The following is a 23669-nucleotide window of genomic DNA, read 5'->3' as shown; positions in this document are numbered from 1 at the left end:
AGGTTTGAAGGGCTGAATGGCCTTCTGTTCCTGTGTAAATACATATGTGCCTATCAAGTCTCAGTTCAGTGGTCCTGGATGTCACATTACGTGCAGTAAACATTCCTAAATAGACTCCCATAAACTGAAGCAAACAAACTTATAAAGGGCAACAGTGAAGCAAAGCAAACAGACAAGGAAAGAGAGACATGGAGAGAGAGAAAATAAGTTCATATAAGTCACCTTCAACTTCCTCTTGTATATATTCTTTACCAAATTTGATAAATATTATTTGGTCCAACAAATATTTCCGAACAAGCATAAAATCCCACTGAACATTTTCCAGATTTATGCTTTCATACCTCACATACACAACTTGCATTTTCAGATATTTGGATGTATGATTAATGAATACAAAAAATAGTTGTCATGCAATGCATCACAATTCAAAAACTATTATTATTGAACCACCACAGCCTACTTCAGTGCCATCTTGCAGAGTTTACCCTTACAAGGAAAGGTCACCAGTTCAATACAATTGCCCATAAATCATTTTAAAGAGTGTGCCTACATAAACAGTGTGCCCGTCAGAACACACAAGAGAAATCAAGAGACAATAACATCCAAGCATTTCTTGATCAGGACAATACAGAACTAACTCCGTACATATCGCCGCAGAAAGGACACCAAGAATAAAATATTGCTAGTCACTCCCGTTACATTTGGGCATATCTGAGTAAGATAATCCAATTTTTTAAACATTTTTTGAGGGAACCACAAAAACCATTTGAGTAAAATCCTGCAAGATATAATCCTGTACTCAATAAGTCTTCCTCTAGAAGAACTGAAAATTACTGTAATTCAAAATACAGAGACAATACTATTCCACTGAGGAACAGTATTATGATAAAGGCTGGTTTACAAAATGAACATTTTTGTATTTTAAGTGATGTTGATTGCACTTCAAAAGTTAAAATATTACTCAGCATTTATAGATTGTTAGGCTGCAAGAAGCACTCCTTGAAATTACATTAATAGGTTTGTATCATGCATACTTGTCACATCTAATCAAGTAAATATTCAAATTACTCGATGAGCTTCACTGGTTGGATCATGCAATATTAATACATATAACAATTGTCGATTTGTATTAATGTGCATAACAAAGACCTTTAGTAGTGTTTTGTTTTTACCACCTGAGTAGTAATCTGGTGAAGTATAATAAAGGCAATAAAATGAAAATTGGAGAATTCCTATAATGGCAGGCGGGTTACTGTCAGGAGCTCAGGACAATGATCTACTCCCTTATGTTCAATCTGCAACCCTATAATCCCTTATGTGGCTGCATTGTTATCACTCACTACATGCTGATTTTTTTTTTTATTTTGTATGATTGGAGAGGCAGTAATTGTTAGATGACGAAGTTAACATCCATTCACTGGCTCCACCTGATGCAGTGTGAATGGCTGCGATGGATCTTTCAGGGCAGAAGTTCAATACGCAGACAATGGTCTGACTTGGATGGCCATAGTTAATAGAACATAACAGCGCAGAACAGGCCCTTCGGCCCGCAATGTTGCGCCGACCAGTTAAAAAACAATGACCCTCTAACCTAAACCAATCCCTTTTCATCCATAAACCTATCCACGGATCTCTTAAACGCCCCCAAACTAGGCGCATTTACAACTGCAGCAGGCAGGGCATTCCAATCCCTCACCACCCTCTGGGTAAAGAACCTATCCCTGACATCCGTCCTATAACTACCCCCCCTTAATTTAAAGCCATGCCCCCTCGTGCTAGCTTTCTCCATCCGAGGAAAAAGGCTATCACTGTCCACCCTATCTAAACCTCTAATCATCTTATATGTTTCAATAAGATCCCATCTTAGCCGCCTTCTTTCTAGCGAAAACAACCCCAAATCCCTCAGTCTCTCCTCATAGGACCTCCCCTCCATACCAGGCAACATCCTGGTAAACCTCCTCTGCACCCTCTCCAAAGCCTCCACATCCTTCCTATAATGTGGGGACCAGAACTGCACACAATACTCCAAGTGCGGCCGCACCAGAGTTGTGTACAGTTGCAACATGACGCTGCGACTCCTAAATTCAATCCCCCTACCAATAAACGCCAAGACACCGTATGCCTTCTTAACAACCTTATCTACTTGATTCCCAACTTTCAGGGATCTATGTACACATACACCTAGATCCCTCTGTTCATCCACACTATTCAGAGTCCTCCCGTTAGCCCTATACTCTACACATAGTTGGTTGAGGGCTGTCCAGATTGTCCATGGAAGGTTGAAACTTAACACTTCACCACTCATGTCAGTGATAGGTTGTGGTGATAATGTTTGCAGTCAATCAAGAGGTGTGCTATCAAGAAGTGGGGCTGTTGTCAATTTGTAGGATGTACGGGATTTCAGATGAATGCATGAAATTTTCTGAGATCCTGTGTCAATGGCAGTGCTTCGTTGGATGTCATCTGGCAGTGTTGTTTGGAGAAAGGTGTTTTCTCTGCAGATATCAGGTTCAAAATGTGCTAGCACAGGAAGCCACTCGAGCTGTGTTGGTCTCAACCTGTCAGAAATAATCCTCATTTCCAGAGGTAGATTTGTGAGGGATTCCTGGGCCAGGTTGAGAATATGATAATCAATACTGTGCAAAAATTGGATCACAGTCTATCTGCCTATGGCTAATAAAATCTTTCATATTTGATCTAGAAAAGGGCAGGTTTTGCTGTAACAGGACTCTTGAAATGATAATTGATCTTTCAATGAAATTGTTTTAAACATTCCAAAGAATGCTAAAGTTATGTGAAAAAATACTGCTTTTTCTAATTTTAAATACCTGTTCAAAAAACATAGTTATCAAAATTTTTAGCTTTTAATCAGAAAATAACATTTACCTGAAGGATGCACAAGTAGTGCCATCACAAGAGATTTGTGATTACACGGAAAGTAGATCTTCAAAGGCACCTGGAGGGAATGTCAAAATCAGATTTTAAAAAACTGATTGATTACTGACTAGATCTATGCACGTATTATAAAGGACAGAGATTATAGATATCAAATTTATATTACAGTACATCTTTCACTAGATAGCCATAATTCTAATGGAAATAGCAAGCCAATAACCAGGCAAATATAAATAACTGGAATGGTGTGAAAGAAAAGCTCTTCTGAAACTTTAGAGCTAACAAATTGGTGGATGTTTGCCTTAGGAATTCACATTGCAAAAACAATATTTAGGTGCGAATGCACACAGAATTAAATTTAACGTGGGCAGCAATGGCCATGACAATGGGCCAGAAGCCCTGGGCCAACTGTGCCTCGGCCTTTTTCTAGAGCACCAACCCGATTATAATTGGCTGTAAAGTTGACTGTGGCACATATGAGACATCTGGTGCTCATATAAGTGCAAGCCTTCTTTTCCTTTTCACTTCTGCTACTAAACAACCAATTCTTTATGGAATTTTAAAGCATAGATGTCATCATTGATCCCACTGTCCCTGTCTCAGCTTGATATGAGCTGCTCAATGACTCACGTACCCATGCCTTTAATATTTTCTCCCAATTTTCATTCCATTTTTTTAATATAATTGAACTAGATTGGGGTATAAGGGGCATCAATTTCAAGCTTTTACATGAAAAAGGTGACGTGACAAAATAGTAAGCAGTAAGATGATAAATAGTGGATTTCAAGAAAGGCTGGTTAAAAAAAGGCAGACATATTGCAGATTGAATTTAATGCTAAGAATGTGAATAGGATAAGCAAGAAGAAGCAATAGGGGCTAAATGGTACAAATTTAAAGAAGGAGCAAGAACATAAGGGATCTGGGGATTCATATATATTGAAGGTGGCAGTAGAAGTTGATAAAGCTGTTAAAATAAGCATGCAGAATCTATGCATTAATAAATAGAGGCAAAAGATATATTAAGCCTATAATAACCACTGCTTTGGCCTCAATTTGAATGTTGTGTCTCCTTCAAATGGGATGTAATGGTCTTGGACAGAGTGCAAAGGAGATTTGGTCAAGTTACAACAGAAATGAGGAGCTTTGGTTTTGGAGAGAGACTAAAGAACTGGGACTGTGCTAATTAGAGCAAAATAACTTGAGGGGAGTGGCCAAAAGATAGGAAGGGTTTTTATAGAGCAAATGAGGAAAAACAATTTCCACGAGTCGAATGACACAGATTTAAAATCATTGTCAACATAATTTTTTAACGTAGTGAATTATGATGATCTGGATTGCACTGTTTAAAAGGGTGGTAGAAGCAAACTCAGCAGTAACTTTCAAAAGGGAATTTGACGTATAAATCAAAAAGAAACAAAATGCAGGGATCTGGGAAAGAACACGCAAATTCAATAACTTTTTCAAGGAGCAAGAAGTTGCTTCATTGATTGAATAACCTTCAGCGCCACATGATTCTATGAAATGTTAAGTACTCAACTTCTGCTTTTTATGGTAGATCATTTGATGTAACAATGCTCTCTCCAATACTCTAATCTATTTTGCTCTTCAGATGATCTTAAATTTATGTCTCTACTCTCCAACCAGTATAAATAGTTTTGCCTGACTAACTTAATAGACTTCATAATTTTGAAGACTTATTCTTTGTTCTAATTGAAAGAGCCTTAGTTTTAGTCCATACTGAGAGTCAAAGCTTCTCATTCCTGGTATCATCTAGGTGAATCTTTTTGACACTATTTCTATGACCTCAATCACCTTTTGAAAGCAAGATGCCAAAATCTGGACAGAATGGTCTATGGTATAATCAATTTTGTACATGTATCCTAGTTTCTATAACAATGAAGATAAATACAATATAATGCACATTAGGAATGATTAAAATACAGTATTTGTTAGGCAAATAAAATGTTTGTGTCCAATATAAAGTCTAAGAAGGAGGAATAAAATAACATCAAGGCTGGCAATATAGAAGAAAACCAAGAATGCTATCAAAAGCAGAAAAGTTAGATAATAAGGGAAATTAGGACAGCAGAGACAGCATATGGAGGCTAATAAAAAGGCTTTTATAAATACAAAAGCAAAAAGATACTCAGGAAAAAAAGGACAAAAATTTCATTGTGATAGAGGTTAAAGGAGTAACAAACACTGAAACATTTACTAATATTTACAAAATGTGGACAATGGACAGATGTGGGAGCACAAATAATGAGTATTAAAAGGGACAAAATATTAAAAACTTAAAGACAGTGTGAGGCATCAAGACCTCACCTTGTATATTTTTCTTATAAAGTATATAGAGATATGATCATTGCTATCTCTAAATTTTTTAAACTAGACAGATGCCTAAAATGATTGACTCTATGAGTAAAAGAAGCAACCTGGTAGTATTGGGGAAACTGGCATTTTGTTGTCTCTCAAGAGCCACCAGCAGCCCATTATGGATTGCACAGCCCAGCAGAACTCTGTTTGCTTGCTAAGACACAAACTACTTCACAATTCTTAATGGTTGAGACATTTAGGAACCTCAGGGACCCAAGCAAGGGATACATGTCCTTTCTCAAAGGCAGTATGGAGAGGTGGGAGTCATGTGACATAGGCCTTTGGCTTGTGGAATCAGTAACATTCATCTTGTTGAACTGCAAAGTCTCAGTCTTTTTTTTAATCATCTGACTAACAGCCTCATAGACAAGGAGCTCTGGACTAAGTTGCACACCTAGCCCCGTCTATACTACTCCGCTGGAAATTCGGCACGGTAGCACAGTGGTTAGCACTGCTGCTTCACAGCTCCAGGAATCTAGGTTCGATTCCCGACTCGGGTCACTGTCTGTGTAGAGTTTGCACATTCTCCTCGTGTCTGCGTGGGTTTCCTCCGGGTGCTCCAGTTTCCTCCCACAATCCAAAGATGTGTGGGTTAGGTTGACTGGCCATGCTAACATTGCCCCTTAGTATCCTGGGATGTGTAGAGGGATTAGAGGGCAAATGTGTAGGGATATGGGGATAGGGCCTGGGTGGGATTGTGGTCGATGCAGGCTCGATGGGCTGGAGGGCCTGTTTCTGCACTGTAGGATTCTATGTTCTATATTACACCTACAAAACTGATTCATCTGTGCATGCCTATCTCATCACGTAAGGTCAACACCACCAGAAAAATGAATTATAAAGCACTTTGGTTTTCAGCCTGCCAACACCTGTGAAGGAATACCTCATTGGATTTTGTTTCTGGACTCTGGAATCCACATGAAACAAATATTTAGTTTCTCTTTGGTCCCTGCACTGTAAATTTTTCTTATCTCTATCCCTCTTTCAATGTGTAAATATACAAAGAAGGCAGTGTCGTGGGGGCAAGGGGAAGAAAGCAGTGGTGGGATGTGGATGAGAGGTAAAGGAGAGATCATAGAATCATACAGTGCAGAAGGAGACCATTTGGCCCATCAAGTCTGCACTGGCCACAATCTCTCCCAAGCCCAATCCCCATAGCCCCATACATTTACCCTAGAGTCTCCCTGACACTGAGGGGCAATTTAGTATGGCAAATACTTGGGAGGAAACTAGATCACTCGGAGGAAACCCATGCAGACAAGGGAAGAATGTGCAAACTCCATACAGATATTGATTCAAGCTGGGAATCAAATCCGGGTCCCTGATGCTCTGAGAGAAAGAGAAAGAGGTCCTATTCAACTATAAGTCGAATTTGTACCACTTATGACCAGAATCTACGGCCATTCCATCCGTCAGCTCTCTATAAACCTTTCTGCTTCTTCATCTGTCACTCTCTCTCGTCCTTTAATAGCCTCTTTAAAAGCCACCCCTTAGTTTTCTCTCCTAATAATTGTTCTATAAGAACATAAGAACATAAGAAATAGGAGCAGGAGTAGGCCATCTAGCCCTTCGAGCCTGCCCCGCCATTCAATAAGATCATGGCTGATCTGTTGTGGCTCAGTTCCACTTTCCCGCCCTCTCCCCATAACCCTTAATCCCCTCTCTTATCAAGAACCCATCAACCCGCTTCTTAAAAATATTTAGCGAGGCAGCCTCCACCACTTCAACGGGCAGAGAATTCCAGAGATTCACCACCCTTTGAGTGAAGAAGTTCCTCCTCAACTCCGTTCCAAACCGCCTCCCCTTTATCTTGAGGCTGTGCCCCCTAGTCCTACTGTCTTTTTTGAGCGGGAAGAGTCTCTCCACCTCTATCCTATCCATCCCATTCATCATCTTATACGTCTCAATGAGATCTCCCCTCATTCTTCTAAACTCTAACGAGTACAAGCCTAGTTTATTCAGCCTCTCCTCATAGCTCAATCCCCTCAACTCCGGTATCAGCCTAGTAAACCTCCTCTGCACTCCCTCCAGGGCCAAAATATCCTTGCGCAGGTGCGGCGCCCAAAACTGCACACAGTACTCCAGCTGCGGCCTCACCAATGCCCTATACAGCTGCAGCAAGACCTCCCTACTTTTATATTCAATCCCCCTCGCTATGAAGGCCAGCATCTCATTCGCCTTCCTGACCACCTGCTGCACCTGCAAGCTGGGTTTTTGCGACTCATGCACAAGGACCCCGAGGTCCCTCTGCACCGTCGCCTGCTGCAGTTTTTCGCCACGTAAGTAATAGTCCTTCCTACCATTATTCCTACCAAAGTGGACCACCTCACACTTGCCAACATTAAATTCCATTTGCCATTTCCTGGCCCATTCGCCCAGCCTATCTAGATCCTTCTGCAGACTCTCCACACCCTCCGCACAATTTGCCTTTCCCCCAATCTTGGTGTCATCAGCAAATTTCGACACCCTGCACTCGGTTCCCTCCTCCAGATCATCTATATAAATGGTAAATAGCTGAGGCCCCAGCACCGACCCCTGGGGCACCCCACTAGTCACCAACCGCCAATCCGAATAGCACCCATTGACCCCCACTCTCTGCCTCCTATTTGACAACCAATCCTCTATCCACGCTAACACCCTACCCCCAACTCCATGTCCCCTGACATTCTGCAATAACCTCTTGTGAGGTACCTTGTCAAACGCCTTCTGAAAATCCAGAAAGACCACATCCACCGGCTCTCCTCTATCCACTGCCCTAGACACATCCTCATAGATGACTTCCATTCACATTTCCCCCTATGACTCTGAAGGAGTTTAGGATATAGAACACAGAACATAACAGCGCAGAACAGGCCCTTCGGCCCACGATGCTGCGCCGACCAGTTAAAAAAAACAATGACCCTCTAACCTAAACCAATCCCTTTTCGTCCATAAACCTATCCACGGATCTCTTAAACGCCCCCAAACAAGGCGCATTTACAACCGCAGCAGGCAGGGCATTCCAATCCCTCACCACCCTCTGGGTAAAGAACCTACCCCTGACATCCGTCCTATAACTACCACCCCTTAATTTAAAGCCATGCCCCCTCGTGCTAGCTTTCTCCATCCGAGGAAAAAGGCTATCACTGTCCACCCTATCTAAACCTCTAATCATCTTATATGTTTCAATAAGATCCCCTCTTAGCCGCCTTCTTTCCAGCGAAAACAACCCCAAATCCCTCAGTCTCTCCTCATAGGACCTCCCCTCCATACCAGGCAACATCCTGGTAAACCTCCTCTGCACCCTCTCCAAAGCCTCCACATCCTTCCTGTAACGTGGGGACCAGAACTGCACACAGTACTCCAAGTGCGGCCGCACCAGAGTTGTGTACAGTTGCAACATGACGCTGCGACTCCTAAATTCAATCCCCCTACCAATAAACGCCAAGACACCGTATGCCTTCTTAACAACCCTATCTATTTGATTCCCAACTTTCAGGGATCTATGTACACATACACCTAGATCCCTCTCTGTTCATCCACACTATTCAAAGTCCTCCCGTTAGCCCTATACTCAACACATCTGTTATTCCTACCAAAATGAATTACCTCACACTTCTCTGCATTAAACTCCATCCGCCACCTCTCGGCCCAGCTCTGCAACCTGTCCAAGTCTTCCCGCAAACTATGACACCCTTCCTCACAATCTACCACACCTCTGACTTTGGTGTCATCAGCAAATTTACTAATCCACCCAACTATACCCTCATCCAGATCATTAATAAAAATTACAAACAGCAGTGGCCCCAAAACAGATCCCTGAGGCACACCACTCGTAACCGAACTCCATGACGATTATTTACCATCAACCATATTTCTCTATGTTAAAGATGCTATTTAAATCTGGAATTAAAAAGCTGGCATTAGTTAAAAGATTACCATAAAGTTGTTGGATTGTTGCAAAAACACAACACATTCATTAATATTTTTCAGGCATTCCAGAGCTTGAGGCTTTGGCCATTGAAAGCACATCTACCAAGAGTGGATATATTAAAATCAGAGATGCTTTGAAGGCTAGAATTCTTTTTGGTGGCTGTGGGGCTGGAAGAAATGACAGAGGCAGAGTAAAGATAAAGGAGAAATTTAAAAAATGAAAATTTTTAAACTGAGACATGTTGGAGCAAATATGTAGACAGTTGACATAGATGTGTAAGAATAATAATAGGGTAATTGTACCAGGGGATTCCAACTTTCTGAACATAAATTGAAATAGTCAAAGTGTTAAGAGTTTAGAGGGGGGAAGATTTCTTGAATTGTTTCCAAGGGAGCCTTTTGCATCAATAGGTAGAAGGCCCAAAAAGGGATGGCACTGTGATGGACCTGGTTCTGGGGATCAAAGCCAGACAACTGTTCAATGTGACAGTGAAGCAACATTTTAGCGATCGTGACTACACCACAGTCTGGTTCAAATTTGTTATGGACAAGGAGAAAGATGGCCTACAAAAGATGGCTTTGGATTGGGGGATGACAGATTTTATTAAAATAAGGCAGGCTTTGGCTAAAGTTGACTGGGAACAGCTTCTTGCATTTAAGTGGAATGCGCTGCTACAGGAGGTGATAAAAGCAAATAGAAAAGCAACATTTAAGAGGCATGTTGACGGGTACGTGAATAGGCAGGGATTAGAGGAAAATGGACCAAAGAGCCAAAAGGTCTTTTGTTTAGAAAGGCATCATGTGTCAATGCAGGCTCAGTGGGCCAGAGGGCCTGTTCCTGTGCTGTACTGTTCTTTGTTTTTCTTTATTTAACTGGGAGTCATTGTAGGTTACTGAACACATGACTGATGGATCAACATATCTGCTGCGAGTTAGAATATAGGCAGTAGAATATTGAACAACCATAAGTTTAGGGAAGATAGAATGTGGGAAACCAGCCAAGGGTGCACTGGAATAATAAATACTAGAAGTAAAAAAAAGGCATGAATGAAGGTTTTAGCAGGAGATGAGGAGAAGCAGCAGGTAGGAGCTGAGTCAGTCAACATTACAGAGGTGGAAGTCGGTGATCTAGTTATGTTTGGCTATGTGGTCAGAAGCTCGTCTCAAAGTCAAGTAGGACAGCCTGGTTATGAACTGCCTCGTTTAGCTTCAGATTGTTATAAGACAGTGAGCTAGAGTCAGTTGCTAGGGAATGGTGCTTGTGGCAGGGACTGAAAACACCTTCAGTCTTCCTAATAATTAATCTGAGGAAATTTCTGCTCATTCAGTACTGGATATCAGGTAGTTTAGAGATGCTGGTGAGATTGAGAGGAGTGGTACTGAGATAGAGCTAATTGTGTGTCATCAGTTCACATGTAAACTAATGTCAGAATTTTCCAATTATGTCACCAATGTGCAGCATGTAAATGAGAAGTAGCTGGGAGCCACAGATACATGCTTGGGAGACACTCGTGGTGATGGGATGGCAGTGGGAGGTCAGCCATTACAGGTGGTTCCCCAACTGTGACTTACTAGGTAAGAATGGAAACAGAAAAATCTGACAGTAGAGAGATGTTGGGGGAAAACAGCGTGGTAACAATGTGAAAGGCTGTAAGGAGATCAAGGAAAATTTACCTTTGTTACAGACACATAGGATATCATTTATAACTTTGTTAAGAGCATTTTAAGTTCTGTGATGAGGCAGAAATCTAATTGGAGAGATTTGAGCATGGAATTACCGGAAAGATGGATATGGATTTGGGATGTGACAACACTTTCAGAGGAAAGGGAGGTTCATAATGGGACGGTAGGTTGAAAGGACAGAGCGATCAAGCTTTATTTATTAAGAGGGGTGAGAATGGCAGATTTGAATACGAGGGAAGCGATATTAAAGGAGAAAGAACTATTACCAAGGACAGATCACATGTGAGCCAGCAGTTTAGTGGGAAAGGAAAGGAAAAGAGAGATGGATCTCATGTACAGGATGAGCTTGAAGAGGACATGAGGGAAACAGGAGAGAAACTAATGGAAGATACGAGTTCAGGATCCAGTAATATAAATAATGACTATGACCACTAGACTGACGTACCAGAGATCTTACAGACTCCTTAAAGTATCAAATTTTGAATCGATGAGTGTCGTCTGTAATTCAATTCAGAAATTGCTTTCAAAAGCAAATGGCTCTTTTCTATAGAAGCTGAAGAACGCACCTGAGGTTGCACCTGCAGCAGAGCTTGAACAAAACACCGTGTAAATGCTTGTATAATGGTAATGATTTTAGGATGCCCATCAGACTCCAGTAGAATGGTTCTTATGATTTAAAGAAACAAAAAGTAAATGGCACACTTAGCACATATTAATGTCAGTCATCCAGTGTTAAACAATGCATTCATGCAAAACAAAATATTTGTTTGTATTTAGAGCTAACTGGTCATGCTTCACAGAAAGACAGGATTAATAATATGATGCTTTAAATCATACAGGTGACTGCTCTTCAAATTCAGCTGCTTAACCTTGAGGCAGGGAATCTTTTCGAATCCTGTCCTTCTTTAGTCCCAATGAAAAATTAGGTCACAGGTAGCTCACGTGCAGTCCTGGTAAAAGTTTTACAATAATATTGAATAGGTGAACTTCTACTGTTCGGTAAATTTCAAATCAAAATTTACTTCCATTACAAAGTACGTGCATTTTACATGTTTTCTGAACCAATTTAACTCAATATAGATGATTTAGCCCGACAAGTGTATTGTGATTCTTTGCATTACATTGCATGAAACCAGCTAACAGCTGTGCAGATGGGAACTGTTCACAGTGAACCATGCACTGAATCATACTTATCCTAACATCTGTTCTATCTTTATCCTGATAATTTGTTGGTCCTTTTGTCTTTTTAATATAACAGATATGAGAATACACAATAGTGTCAGAGGTAAAATGATGAATCTTTCAGAATGGCCTCATTTCTTTTGCTGTGGACATAGTATCTACTGATGTGAAAATGAATCACATGGTAAAATCCACACCTTCGTCCATTGTCATTTTCAAAAGATTAATAATAAAAGCTTGCACTACATCATAAATTCATTTAATCATTAATGCAAAAGCAAAATACGCGGATTCAAGAAATCCAAAATAAAAACAGGAAATGCCAGGAACACTTGGCAAAGCTGGCAGCAGCTGTGGAAAGGGAAGTAGAATTAACATTTCAGATCCGTGACCTTTCTTTGTGATTTATTATATTTATTAACAATTACATTTTAAAACTTTCACCAAGAGCTGCTTATGAACTAATGAGGTAATAGTTTCCTTTGTGCTGGTATGAAATAATCGGTCTTCTATTCTTGTATGCAACATATATTTTTAAAAATCCCACACACGAGGCAATAGGTTTTCATTTTAAAGTAGTGACAATTCATTATGCAGTTCAAAAGCATGGTGTGCTCTCTATTTAAAAATAAAACTTGCTGCATAATAAATACAATTTTTTATTTATTGTTTCATGGGGTGGAGGGAACCTCACTGGCAAGGGCTTTCTCAAGGTCAAGTGAGGACGGGCACTAAATGCTGGCCAAGCCAGCACTGCACACATCCCATTGAAGAGTTTTTAAAAATGTTCCTAATTGCCCTTGAATGGACTGACTAGCTTAACCGTCTCAGAGAGCAGTTATGTGTCAACCACATTGCTGTGGGTCAAGGGTCACATATAGGCCAGACCAGGTAAGGATGGCAGATTTCCTTCCCTAAAGGACTTTTAGTGAATCAGATTTTTTTTTAAAACAACAATCGATGAATGCTTCATAGTCACTTACCTAGCTTTCAATTCCAGATTCTATTAAAGTAATTTAAATTCCACCAGCTGTCATGGTGGAATCTAAACCCATGTTCCCAGAACATTAGCCTGGGCCTCTGGTTACTAGTTTAGAGACATTACCACAATGCCACTTCTAACAATAAATCAAAGACAAGTAATGAAGAAGAGGTACAGAACAGACACATAAGACAGCACAGAGGTACATAATTCAAAAACATATTTCCAGAAAGGACCTATAACAAATCTCAATACAAGTTAAGATAAAATGGAAACTGTATTGATTCTAACTTGCTAGCATTAGATCTGACCATTATTTTTTGTTTTGGGCACTAGATGGTTATGTTAGTGCGAGACTGCTTTGCAAGTCCAGCTATCCAGTGCAAAGAAGAGAGTTGAATTGCTGTTACATGGAAATTCTTGGCAGCATTAGTGCAAAGATGACATTAATATGCTGAAAATAATAAAATCATTATTCGTTATGACCAGCACTAAACAACTTATTTTGGTTTATTACCACTTTATGGAACATATCAAGCCCTATTTTACCATTTTGATTTTTAAGTGCTGGGTGGAACTTGAAACAGGGAGTGTTTCAGATCCAACTTTTAGACCCGTTGTCAGGCGCCCCCATACGCACTCTGCCTGAAAGAACAACAGCAATTCTAAATTGCGCTGCAGAAGCCTGTGGGTGGGGCTTAAAGCACCTGAAACCCTGCAACTCCAATTGGTGCCTCCAACTGTGCACGCACAGGAAAGAAAAGATAAAATGCCGCTCCCTTGCCACATCTCTCCGAGCCAGATAATGCCTTCCCCTGACCCCCACAGACATTGCCCCACCCCCACAACATTACTGACCCCCTTATCTCTTACCGCCCCCACCTCCCAGACCAATCACGGGTCCCAACGCGCCCCCCGCAACAGATCTCAGGCAGAGTGAAACCCTATCTCCCATCCTTCTCCACTGATCTCAGGCAGAATGGTAGCGGAACCACCTTCACCGCCCCCCCCCCCCGCCAATTTCAAACAGAGAGCTGTCAGACGCTCAGCACTTAACTCCCCAATAACTGGAGGCCCAAATTGGACTTATATGGAGCATATCTATTTCTCACCAATTCTGGATGGGCAAATGCATTTAACTAGCCATCACACTGTTTTGGACACAGGCTTGATCGTGGCCATTTTCAGGCTTTGATAAAGGGAGAACCAGCACAGAGACGGGCACAGATTGCGCTACTTGCCTCACATCCAATTTTACCAAGTTTTCGCGCCGGAAAATGTGCACAACGCGATGGTAAAATTAGGCCCATCTATTCCAATTGAGTTTATTTTTAAAGTGAATTATGTAATATCACTGGTTAAGTTTCGTTTCTTAGGTTCTTTCTGTACACAATGATGCGTCTATCATATCACTTCACTTTATGCTCTAAATATTCCTTCTTGCCATTCACCTCTGTTATTCTGGGTTTATTTCAAGGCTAGTTGGCTTCTTACTCTAGAAGAGATCTTGCTTGTGACAATGGTCATTTGTTCAAAATGTCTTTATTTACAAGGTAACTACTTATAAAGGTTAAATAAAATTAAGCCATCGTGCTGTATAATTAGACAGGAAGATGCTCTTTAAGCCCATCACAGGAATGGTCAAGACGAGCTTCCTACTCGAAGCCAATTGAGACCCTTAAAGTAGCCACTTCAAGGCCACTTAAGGGCCTCATCCCACTGCTGCTATTATTCAACTAGTCAACAAATGAAGTGCCCCACCTGTCATTAAAACTAACTTTCCTCCTGATTCAACTACTAACCACTAGGGCTTTCATGACAGGCTGCACCGTGGTTGGTTCACCAACCTTCACTCCAGGCACCAGCAGTAACTCTGAAACACAGGCCTTCTTCTGGTAGCGTAACCAGTATGAGAGGGCTGCTGGCCTCCAATTGGCTGGAGACTCTCCGGATTGTGAGGAGGGAGCAATTCACTCTGAAGATGCCAAGGATTCATTGCCAATCTGGTAAGTTCCTGATTGGCTCTAAATTAGGCCTGGAATACTCAAAATACTGTGATAGAGTTGCCACCGGCTCTCCAGCCAGTGGCCAGATTAACTGCTGGGAGCACTGGATTCCTTGCCATATATTCTCCAGCCATGCCAAATGGCACAGATGTAATTCAATGTTTTTCTAGCTAACCTATGGATAAAGAAACAGGTTACTAATCTGTTAATTAAAGTCTCTTTAGATCGACTAATCAATTTCAGATTGCAAGTAATAAAAGCAGAAAACACAGGAAATACTCAGTTGGTCAGACAGCATCTGTGGCAAGAGAAACAGATTTCAAGTCACTAGATGAAATTGCAGTTTCTCTCTGTTGATTAGAATGGGTTCAAGGCTCTGTATCAAGCCATTGGGCCATACTGGAGGCAGAATCGTCCATCCCACTTGTCACAACCTGCAAGCTTTGAGGCAGACTTTCCACTGAACCAAGCATATTACCACAGATCATGGCTCATAAATCAACCTTTGAAGCCTGCAAAAATCCTTCTAAGAGCAGGATACAACTTGTACACAAAGTATAAAATGTGAACTGCTGGCATGGGTGATCATTTTAAAATCTAAAAAAAAATTAATGCAGCACAGTCGATTTTATGAATTAATTCTACAAGGATACTTTCAACCACAAAGCTTTATAAAACCATCCTTGACATCTGTTGCAACGAGTTTGTGAAATTCTTAGTCACTTTGGCAATGGCATTATCATAAGGATCTTACTCTGGATCAGATGTGGCACCTTTACTTCCAGAATCAACCTTCCACAACAAATCATCTTTCTTTTCACCCACTGAATTGGATAGTTTACATTTTTGTTGATATGACAGTTTGTGCGTTAATAGCATCCCACAATACGAAGAAACCACACAAAACGTCAAGAGGGGTAGCATGCATATTTCACTTTGTGAAGGTTTTTCCCATCAACCATCCACCTCATTTATCTGGCACCAATAGGATCTTTGGATGGCTTGTTGAGGCACACAGCCGAAGGTTAAACAATGGAAATTAGATGTCCTGATATATTTGCAATGTGGATGTTATTTCTTCACAGGCACTTCTTAATCTCATTGGTTATATGGGATCTGAACATGAACCACACTAGTGTGTTGCATTCTTTGTATAGATCCGTGGGATGCCTATTTCAACATGCACTTCCATTTTCATCCCTCTGATCTTCAGAGGCTTCCAAAAGCAGTTCAAATGAGCTGCTTGACATGACTCTGGTACACAGTCCAAATCTTGCACATGTAGAGCAAAGCGGGCAGGATTATTGTTCTACAGACTTTCAGATTGGTAGTCAGACTTATCCTCTTTGCTCCCACACTGTTGTCCGAAGTGTGCCAATGCACGTGTCTCATCAACAACATAGACAGCTCAAGACAGTGTGTGCTACTGAAATAAGCGAGCTTATCGGCTGCTGACAGGTTCTGGACATGGACTGAAACCTTGGACTCAAATCCAGCTTTCCAGGACCAGACTGCACACTTCTTGATAGGCAAGTACAATTTAACTACAATAACTTCTCCCAAAGTTGTGGTTGTGTTCCTGAGAAATTGTGACTTTAAATTGATTTCCATAGGAATCAGTATTAAAACCAGGGTTAAGTACATTAGGACATTTCTTGCTCGGGGGAAAAAAATGTACAAGTTAAAATATTGCACCATTTCATGTGTGGCGTACCTTAGCTTCTATTTCTAGTTGAAATAACTTGAAAAATAAAATACATGAATAAATATAAAAGAAATACAAAATAAATTTAAAATATTACTGTGCTGATCTCGATATACAATACTTTTAGATTGACCATGCTCCATCAAGTGACAGAGGTTGGTTGGTGCAGGTAGTAGCTGAAGTCCTGACTACCAGCACTGACTGATTCTGCCACTAGTTGGATCCAGGACTTGGTGCAAGTTCAGGAGCGAAGCCAGGAACAGGAAAAGAAGTCAGAAGCCAGTGAAGAACAAATCCCAAGGACTCAGGTTGGGAACAGAGGTTGGTGAGCAAGTGTGGAAGTTTGCATGGTTGGGGAGATGGAGTAGAATTGGCAAAACATGGGAATCAGTAGGGGTGGAGGGTGGGGGGTGAAATAGAGAGGGCCAGAAGAGGCAAGGGTGGGGCATGAGGAAGAAGGATTGAGGGTGAGGGTTGAACAAGCCACAGAAGAGAAAGTCTGTGGCAAATGACGTTAAAACGAAACTGGCAATGTTAAACGGATACTTTGGTACTATTTTTATTAGTGTGTTAAACAAAGTTAAACCGGCCGACATTAAGCGAGGAATTACTATAATTGGTTCAAGAGGAGAAAAAGATGAACACAGACTTGATGGGCCATATGGCCTATTTTGTGCTTTAATTCTGAGGATGATCAATAAATAAATACAAATTTTTTACTTTTTACTCTACTACCAATATACATTGTGTATTTATTTTGTGTTTCGTACATTGGTGTGCTTTAGCTTCTTTTTCCCTGCATAAATATCAATCTCCCATTCCTTATTTAAGCAACGTAAGAATCAAGCAATATCTAGAGAGATAGCACTGGAAAGTAGAGAAATTATGCTATACCTGTAAGAAACCTTGGTGTGACTATACTTGGAGGACTATGTGCAGTTCTGGTCTCCATATTGTAATAAGGATATTGAGGCACTGGAGAGGATGCAAAAATGATTTACAAGGATGGTACCAGAACAGCAAGATTATAGGAAAGGATGAACAGGCTGGGATTCTTTTCTCTTGATGAATGATCTGTTAGGTTTAAAATGATAAGACATTGATAGAGTACCTATTGAGCGTGTTCCTACTCGTGGGAAACTACAGACTACAGACCACCAATGTAAGACAATCACTCGAATTGGAAATACTTGTTTACCCAAACAGTGGTAAAGATGTGAAACTTGCTGCAAGTAGTAGTTGAGACAAATGATATAAATGCATTTAAGGGGAAGCTAGAAATATATATGAGGGTGAAAAGAATAGAGGATAATGCTGACAGTTAGGTCATGAAACGGGGTGGGGTAGGGGGGCTCGAGTGGAGCATAAACGCCACCACAGATTGGATGGGTCAAATAACCTATTTCTGTGCTGCATATTCTATGTAATTTGTCTTAATTCTTTTGAATTTTAGAAATCTCTCTTTATATTCATCCAGCTTGGTGTCATTAGTAAATTTAACATATCAGCAGTAAGAGCCCCCGATCACATTATTCATCAATGAAAACAGTAAGGGGCATGAAACAGATTCTTGGGAACGCCACCAGTTACTGTCCAAAGATAAAGCTCTGCCCATTTAACATTTCCTTACAATTTTTATTTCCAAACACATGTTCACACTGGCTAACTAATTTACAATTCATGTTATTGCCTTGTGTAGCGCAATTATGTACCAATGAATAGCTACAGTCTGATTCAAATTGCCTATTATTTGTATGGATTATTCCTTCTGGTCTGTTTATTCTTTGAATAATGATATTGTACCCTAAAGCATTAGCTTACTATTGTTAGATTTTACATAATTACCCCATTTATACTGTGCATTTTTTGCATATGAAAAATGCACCATCTTCTGATCTTTGGCTAGAGTTTCTGTTTTTTATGGAACTCAAATTATTAATCAAAAATATTCAACTACTGCCTTCTTAGATTAAAAACAATGGAAGCATTAAGTAATTTTATGTAACGGGTTGTGTGTAGTCACTAACTTTTTCTTCTGCTCATGAAAAGCACCATAAAACAAAGCTCCACAGAAATGTTATGGTCGAAATGACATTACAATCCATGACTGGATTCAGCAAATGCTCTCGTTAGCAAAGTTCAATACAGATACAAGTGATACAAACCAGGAACTCCAAGTTGGGTAGCTTTGGGGATGGTATAATTTGTTCTACCTTCTTGAGTCTATCAAGATTCCACCCTTGGACACTACCTAATGACCCCTCCTAGACATACATACGGATGGAATTGAGCTTAGCTACAACACTGATGATGTGCCAATACTATGTTGGCTTAAGCATGGAATGTGATCAATTGCTTGGGTAAGACAGCAGAAGAATCAATCTTTCAGAAAGGATGAGACAACAGTAGAGAGAAAAAAGTGACAGCAAATATTGGGCAAAAAAAACAGAAACCAACAATAATTTATCATTATAACCGACCTGCACATTGAATAAAGCAGTTAAGTTCAGATACCATGAAGAGCTTATTTCTATTGCCAGCAGTATTGATGGTATCATCAATAACTAGCACATAAGATGTGCATGTTAAAACTTAATCTGATTTAAGGATACAACATATTTTTATCTAATGATTTGAAGACTATGGAGTTTTGAATTTAGGTACAGTATCGACTTGATAGAATGGATCAGACAAAGTGCAGTATTTTTCTCCAAAACACAATTAAGAATTTATACACAGTCTTTCATTTCCCTTGGACACCCAAAGTTCTTCACAACCTACGCATTCATTTGAATTCAAAATTGATTCACGATTGGTAACTAATTTTAGCACAGCAAGATCTCAAGAGGGAAATGACTAACCAGTAAATCTCCTTTTGAAGGAATTGGTTGAAGATCTAATGGAAGGATTCCTGGAGAACACTCTGTCCTATTTCAAATACTGTCATCAGAACATAAGTGGCAGACGTGTGTGTCAGTGTACACGTGAAAGTTGACTCCAAGGGTCAAATCTTTGCTCCTGCGTCAGGTGCGCAGTTGGAGAAATTCTCCTCAGTCCCAGGGGCTGCAAATTGGAGTTGGACCCGCCACCACCAGAAATAGGTGGCAGCCGCAGGCGCTGCCAGATTCTGAGGCAGACTGGCTAAAAGGCCCACTTCATTGCTTCAGTACTCTGGGACTTCATAAGTTTTAATACAACAGTAAAAACAAAAGCAGCCCTCTAGCTCTTACCCCTCACATTCCTCATGCCTCATCCATGCTAACTCATGTCCTTCACATACCACCTCCCCCCCAACAATGGCCTCCCATATCCTCCAATCTAAGCCCATTTGCACTAATGGCTGGCAGTACCGCCCTATCACTACCTTTTTGCATTTTTAGGGGTCGTCTTGTGCACACTTCACTCAAGGTCTGCTCCCTGCAGCTCTTTTTTGAATTTAAAATGTATTACACTGCTCCTTTCTTTAGTTTCACTTAGGAGAACTATTCCGGCACCCCCCACCTGGTTTTTATCTTTTGCTCGGGACTGTTTTTTGGGACCCCTCCTTTTCCTTTCCCTGGTTTGTGATCTTTTCCCTGTCCCCTCCTGTTCCCTGCTCCCTGGAACAGCAACAGAGTAATGGCACTCCGTCTCAGTTTATTTAACTTGCATTTACGTTCCATACTGTTTTGTTTTGTTCTGCACAGGCATACAGGTCTGGTCTCTGGACTGAAGAATGTAGCAAAAACGGCACATGAGCAATCATTTTCTATCTAGCGCATGCGCAGGAGGTCCAAGAGTCATCAGAAATCAAAGTGCCTGGCCTATGAACTAAAGTAGGGATGTATTTGAGTTTCATCATATCATAGAGAGTTAGAGAGATAAGGGGAGACAAAGCGCATCAATTTGCACAAAGTGACTTATCTGTTTAAATCAACACACCATTCTTACCTGAAGAAATTATCAAGTACTCTGAATAATGAAGGATGACAGGCTGCCGCTTTCGGCTGTAATAGAAAAAAAATGTCCACTATCATAATCCTGCTTTTGTATAAGTCACTGTTGGTTGTTTCAATGATTGCACACTTAGGGCGGAATTATACTGGCGTGTCCGCCCGATGTTCATACAATCCCACCTGAGGCCAACAGAGAATGCCATTTTCTGAGCCTCACATCACACCTGCCCCGATTCCAGGTAAAATTCCGGCCTTAGTATCACAATTTTAGTATTCTTTTAATACAGACAGACTCCAAGAAAGTTACCATTTAAAATATTTTATGTCAAAGTTTGACATGTTGAAAAGAAGCAGGTTGTTCAGGCACACATTGAATTTCCAGGAACAGTCTTTAAATATTCCATTTAAAATCATAATACATTGAGTTAGTGAATTCCAGAGATTCTGGTGGAATTGCCAAAGCTCTCAATTTAGACAGAAAGTGAATATTCTTGAATTTTTTTGCCTGTTAATTCTTAAGTCAATTTAATTCCATGTGATTAATAATATACTCACAATTAGGGATCAGAGTAACTTGTTTTAAAAAGCTTTCACCTTTAGCTATTTTTAAGTTGATATATCATAATGTAGTTTTCAATATCTTTCCCTCTAATAACAGTTAAAAAGTAGTTAATAGTTTTGGTGCACTTCTGTTATCTGACATTTCCAGGTGGCCATTAGGCCTACAGCATCAATCTACTCCAACCCTATTTTCTATCCTTTCTTCATCTTTCTTTCAGTCTCTTTCAAGTACTTATTTAAATCCATGAGGTTATATAGCATCTACATTAATAACTGCTTGTTGTATAGCAATCATGTCTAAACAACAGATGATATTCAGTTTATACCAACTAGTTTAAAATTCACCAATCAATACAAACTGTATTTTTAGTGTTTAGCTTCAAAACATGATTAAGTGATTTATAGTTTCCTGGTTTATCCCATGAAGAAAAGGATAAACAATAGAGGTTTTTCTATTTTACTATCAAATGAGTATAGCGAATTTGGATAGTGGGAAATTCCATTGGGCAGTGGATTCAAGGTTCATGAACTAGAAAACTAAATTTATAGTTACCAGTGTCAAACACAGCTAATCACAACTTCTTCTGTTTTAGAAACCTGATAATGCCATCAAACTATTAATAGCTAAATATTTAGGAGGCTGAAGCCATTATCTTCAACTTCTGCCACCAACTCCATCAATATTCCCCCAGCTACAGTCTCAAGCTGCTTACAATTTCTGCACCCTATCCAAACCCATACACTTTCCATTAAAGATCACCTATTTTCAGCTCAGTAAGATTGCTTGCTTTCACTCTTAATTCATCATCTGCTGCTGAAACTTGCGACAATATCTATCAAACCAGACCTGACTACTGAAATGCTTCCCTTGCCAGTCTTTCACCTCTTCCCTCTGTACTTTCCTTCTCATCCAAAACTGTGCTGTTCATATTCTGGAATTTCCTCCCTAAACTCCTCTGCTTCGCCACTTTCCTCATCTCGAGACCCATTTCAACACAACACTATTTTACCATCAACTTCAAATCAGACAATTTTCAAATGAGGACACCCAAAGCATTAGAAAGGTGTACTTCATAATGTTGTTAATTAAAAACTAATGCATAAACTGGTTATAAATTTGGAAGCCATAATCAAGGTAATTTTTCATCTATTTTACATGCTTTTAGGTTTTGATACAAGAGTAAATCAAAATGCATTTCAAATTAATTTTACAAATCACAGCTCACACTTGCTATAAATGAAAGTGGACAATTTAAAAACTAAATGGTAATGTATTGCACAGAGGGGTGAACCAGTTTAAGAATTAGACTTTGTAGTGTTTCCAAATAGTTAGAAATCCACATAAATTGTATTCTGACTGAACAGTGAGGTACTGTACAGACTCTTTTGTATTTTCCTAACATCTGGCATGCTTTACACAATATTTTCTCTCTTGTTAAAAGTCACATTAACCGCCAATGAACTTTATACATACTTTCCTCTCTTTCTCCTACTATCATTCCATTATTTAATTTCTCATATTTTTGGTAAGGAATTTTGAATCAAATTCCCCAGGAATAATATTTAATAAATGCCAAAAATCAGCAGATTGGTCATTTCATAGCTTTATGCAGATGTTGGTAAAATCTAATAGGATTACATTATAAAGTACAATTTCTGTCACTGGGTTTTGGTGGGTTACTCCTGCTTATGACAACATATATGATATTGAAGTCCAAGAAAACCTCCAGACAAAAACACACCCACATAAAAATTCCATTATGGAAGACACAGTAAACGAAAGTATGATCTCCTGGGTTTTCAACAGAATTGTACTTTTGCTGAATTTCCTTCATTGTTTTCCTTGCAATTTGAAAGAAAACTTTTCTATAGTACAATTAATTTTGTCAAAGCAGTAGATGGTGTTGAAGTTTAACCTAACATAGACGAGTATTATTCACTAATTCACCAGAAGACCAACTTTATTATACAAGACAAGAGGCTGCATAAATAAGAAGCTCTTCCAATGTAAACCTTCATGTGAACTCAGGGAGCTACTTAGCTTCTAAATGCAAGTCATGCTACAATTGGCAACTCAAAGATCGGTTGCTTTGAAGCATCCCAAACATAGAATTTCAACCTTGGACTGGAGAATTTGGTAGCCTAAGCGGAATGCTTGGACAGTATTTGGAAATGGTAATCAACTTTTCTGTCACAAGTACCTGCTCAAGCAAAATTCATTCACTGATCTCAGAGAAAAACATTGGTAACAATTAACTCTGAGTTCAAAGGACAAAAATTTTAAATCACTAGAACACAAAAAAAAACCTGACAGAAATTATTAAACCTTCAATGGAACAGGATGCATGCTGCAACCAGCTGCAAGAATTCATAGAATTACTGGGATTCAAAGTTTTTAAGTTTGCACGTGTATTTTCAATATGTCACTCAAG

The 23669-nt window shown here is 39.8% G+C and overlaps 2 protein-coding genes across 2 annotated transcripts in view; one reads left to right on the top strand and one right to left on the bottom strand.

Annotated features, from left to right (window-relative positions):
• fancc (FA complementation group C) overlaps positions 1 to 23669 on the bottom strand; it is a 158973-nt gene that overhangs the window by 23215 nt on the left and 112089 nt on the right. Inside the window, exons 9-11 of the mRNA XM_080188801.1 lie at positions 20672 to 20727; positions 11433 to 11532; positions 2887 to 2956 (exon numbers count right to left, since the gene is read on the bottom strand). Of these exons, the coding sequence (XP_080044927.1) occupies positions 2887 to 2956; positions 11433 to 11532; positions 20672 to 20727 (226 nt within the window). The remainder of the gene's footprint in view (positions 1 to 2886; positions 2957 to 11432; positions 11533 to 20671; positions 20728 to 23669) is intronic.
• The window catches only part of aopep (aminopeptidase O (putative)), a 362002-nt gene that overhangs the window by 311729 nt on the left and 26604 nt on the right, over positions 1 to 23669 (top strand). The gene's annotated exons all lie outside the window — the stretch shown is intronic.

Source organism: Carcharhinus amblyrhynchos, chromosome 5 (assembly GCF_965287045.1).
Source record: "Carcharhinus amblyrhynchos chromosome 5, sCarAmb.v2.hapA, whole genome shotgun sequence".
Classification (NCBI taxonomy): Eukaryota; Metazoa; Chordata; class Chondrichthyes; order Carcharhiniformes; family Carcharhinidae; genus Carcharhinus; species Carcharhinus amblyrhynchos.
This window is presented reverse-complemented; position numbering and strand designations above follow the sequence as displayed.